This window comes from Erythrolamprus reginae, chromosome 1 (genome assembly GCF_031021105.1).
Source record: "Erythrolamprus reginae isolate rEryReg1 chromosome 1, rEryReg1.hap1, whole genome shotgun sequence".
Classification (NCBI taxonomy): Eukaryota; Metazoa; Chordata; class Lepidosauria; order Squamata; family Dipsadidae; genus Erythrolamprus; species Erythrolamprus reginae.
Window position 1 is genome coordinate 143,919,401 of NC_091950.1, and position 2,641 is coordinate 143,922,041.

The window sequence follows — 2,641 nt, forward strand, 5'->3', positions numbered from 1 at the left end:
TAATGGTCAGAAAAGGGGATACATTAATTGTCCCATGCCTGGCAACATAGATAGGGCTTCAAGGTCTTGTGGAAGGCAAGGAGGGTGGGGGCAGTTCGAATCTCTGGAGTTGATTTCAGAGGGCTGGGGCCACCACAGAGAAGGCTCTTTCCCTAGGCCCCACCAGACGACATTGTTTAGTCGACGGGATCCGGATTCATTTTCTATGAATGATCATCAAATGAGCAAGCTTCCCTAGCAATCTTTCCCCATACAGGGCTAAATACATGGACCGAGAAGACCTTCTTTGAAATTAAAGTATAGATTATGTTTCCAAGGAGACCCCATCAGATGAAATTGCCTACCCCAGACTACAGAGTGATAGAGAACTACCATATTTAGGGATCCTCAACTTTTAGAGACTTGTGAAGATTGTATTCCATTTTATGGGGCATTTTTATGTAAGAATAAATTTCACTTTCTTGCATTGAGGATAATTTGTTAATTTGTCTTTGATGGGAAAAAAATCACAGTAGCTAAGCAATAGTTTATAGCACAACAAATGTTTATGAGATTTTTTAAAAACTAAGTATAATTTATCTACGCAACATGAAGCTTTATGGCTGCGGTCCATAACTCTTTCACTCATACATCTATTTGAAATTTCAAAATAAAAGTTCTCCATCAAGTGATTTATGAATCCCCATATAAAAGTACTTTATTGCATACAACCATTAAATATTTGAAGAGTGCTAGTTGAACAAAAACTTTTATATGAAGTAAAATGAATATAGTTGAAATTAAGTCAATGAAATGTAATCACAGTGGTTTGTGCACATGTATATTCCCAGCTTCAAGTCTACATTTACAAGTGGCATTTTTGCTAGTGCAAACACTGAAAAAAACTCCTAATCCTTCTGAGTGCAATCAGTTTTCTTTGCAATAATTTATTGATGGTATCCTTTACTTCTTCGTTTCTCAAGGTATAGATCAAGGGGTTTAACATGGGAAAAACCACAGTATAAAAAACAGAGACTATTTTGTCTGTATTCAGGATATAGCTGGAGCTTGGCCTCAAATAAGTAAAAAGAAGGGTTCCATAATACAAAGCCACAGCTGTCAAGTGGGAACTACAAGTTGAAAAGGCCTTCTGGCGGCCTTCAGTTGAATGGATCTTTAAGATGGTGCAAATGATGTAGGTATAAGAGATAACAATCAACATAAAAGTGCTCATTTGGATGAAACCACACAAGGCAAAAAGAAGAATTTCATTAATGTGGGTGTTGGAGCAGGAGAGAGCTAACAGTGGAGGGATGTCACAGAAGAAATGATTGATGACGTTGGATCCACAAAATGACAAGCGAAATGTATAGTAAGTGTGAATTAGTGAAGTCACAGTACCGATAAGATAAGAGCCAGCTACCAATCCAAAACAAACTCCGTGGGACATAAGAACGGGATAAATTAGTGGGTTACAAATAGCCATGTAACGGTCATAGGCCATAGCTGCCAGAAGAAGGCACTCGGCATCTGCAAAAGCAGCAAACAGAAGCATTTGTGCAATGCATCCTGGCAGTGAGATCCTCTTCTTTCCAGTTACGAAATTGAGAAGCATTTTGGGTGTAATGGCAGAAGAATAAGAGAAGTCTAGGAAGGCCAAGTTGCTGAGGAAAAAGTACATTGGACTGCGGAGGCGTGGGCTGATCCAGATTAATATGATGATACCAATATTTCCCACCAAAGTGACTAGATAGATGGCTAAGAAGAGAACAAAGAAGACAGCCTTGATATTTTGATGATCAGTGAAGCCAAGAAGAACAAACTCAGTCACTGTTGTTTGGTTCCATTTACCCATTTTTTCTGTTTCTTTATTCATTTATTCTGAAGCTTCCACTAGTGGAGACTGGGATAGCTGATCAGTTGCTGCAAAAACTTGTTTCCTTCAGACTTCATGCACTTTCTGAAAGAGATAGTTAATACTGTAATTAATCACCTGCTCTAAACTTTCAATAAAATTATTGCAATCTGTCAATGTAAGAGTCTTCTCTAATGCTCCCATAATAGCACTAATGGCCCTAATTGTAAGATATTAATTAGAGATATTGAGAAGAAATTAATAGATTAATAATGGATAAATGATTATATTCATATTGGCTGATATATTACTAAACATTTACAAAATAAAAGAGAAAGGAGGAGAAGGAGAAGGAGGAGGAGGAAGAAAAAGAAGAAGAAGAAGAAGAAGAAGAAGAAGAAGAAGAAGAAGAAGAAGAAGAAGAAGAAGAAGAAGAAACTGAGTTACTGGTGATGAATGTTGATTTTTGTTGCAACTTTTTAAGGTGTTAAAATATTGCATTTACATTACAATCTGGACTTCTATGTTGTGGTTTTGAATATGTTTAACATGCTACTTTAGCATATTTTAACATGTTCCTATAAAGGAAGATACTTTAAAAAAAAAAAGTCTGAAATTGAAAAGTCTGACTATTTTTTCCACTCTGGCGTATTTTTAATTTAAAGATGATTTAGAAACTTACTAAAATTCATAGCATCCAATTTGAGGCCAAATTAAAATATGTCAGTCCTTGATAGGATATTTTTTCCCTGATGAATCCTTAGGATATGAGGAACCCTCAAAGCCACCTTTCATCCTTAGAGAGCA

At 36.3% G+C, this 2,641-nt stretch overlaps 1 protein-coding gene across 1 annotated transcript; it reads right to left on the minus strand.

Annotated features, from left to right (window-relative positions):
* Positions 1 to 862: 862 nt before the first annotated feature.
* Positions 863 to 1,855, minus strand: LOC139153502 (olfactory receptor 5AR1-like). The gene has a single exon (XM_070727514.1). It carries the CDS (start codon positions 1,853 to 1,855, stop codon positions 863 to 865), a length of 993 nt encoding a protein of 330 aa, XP_070583615.1.
* Positions 1,856 to 2,641: the final 786 nt, after the last annotated feature.

Coding starts and splice junctions, on each gene's coding strand:
- LOC139153502 (XM_070727514.1), bottom strand. CDS start 1,855: ATGAATAAAGAAACAGAAAAAATGGGTAAATGGAACCAAACAACAGTG.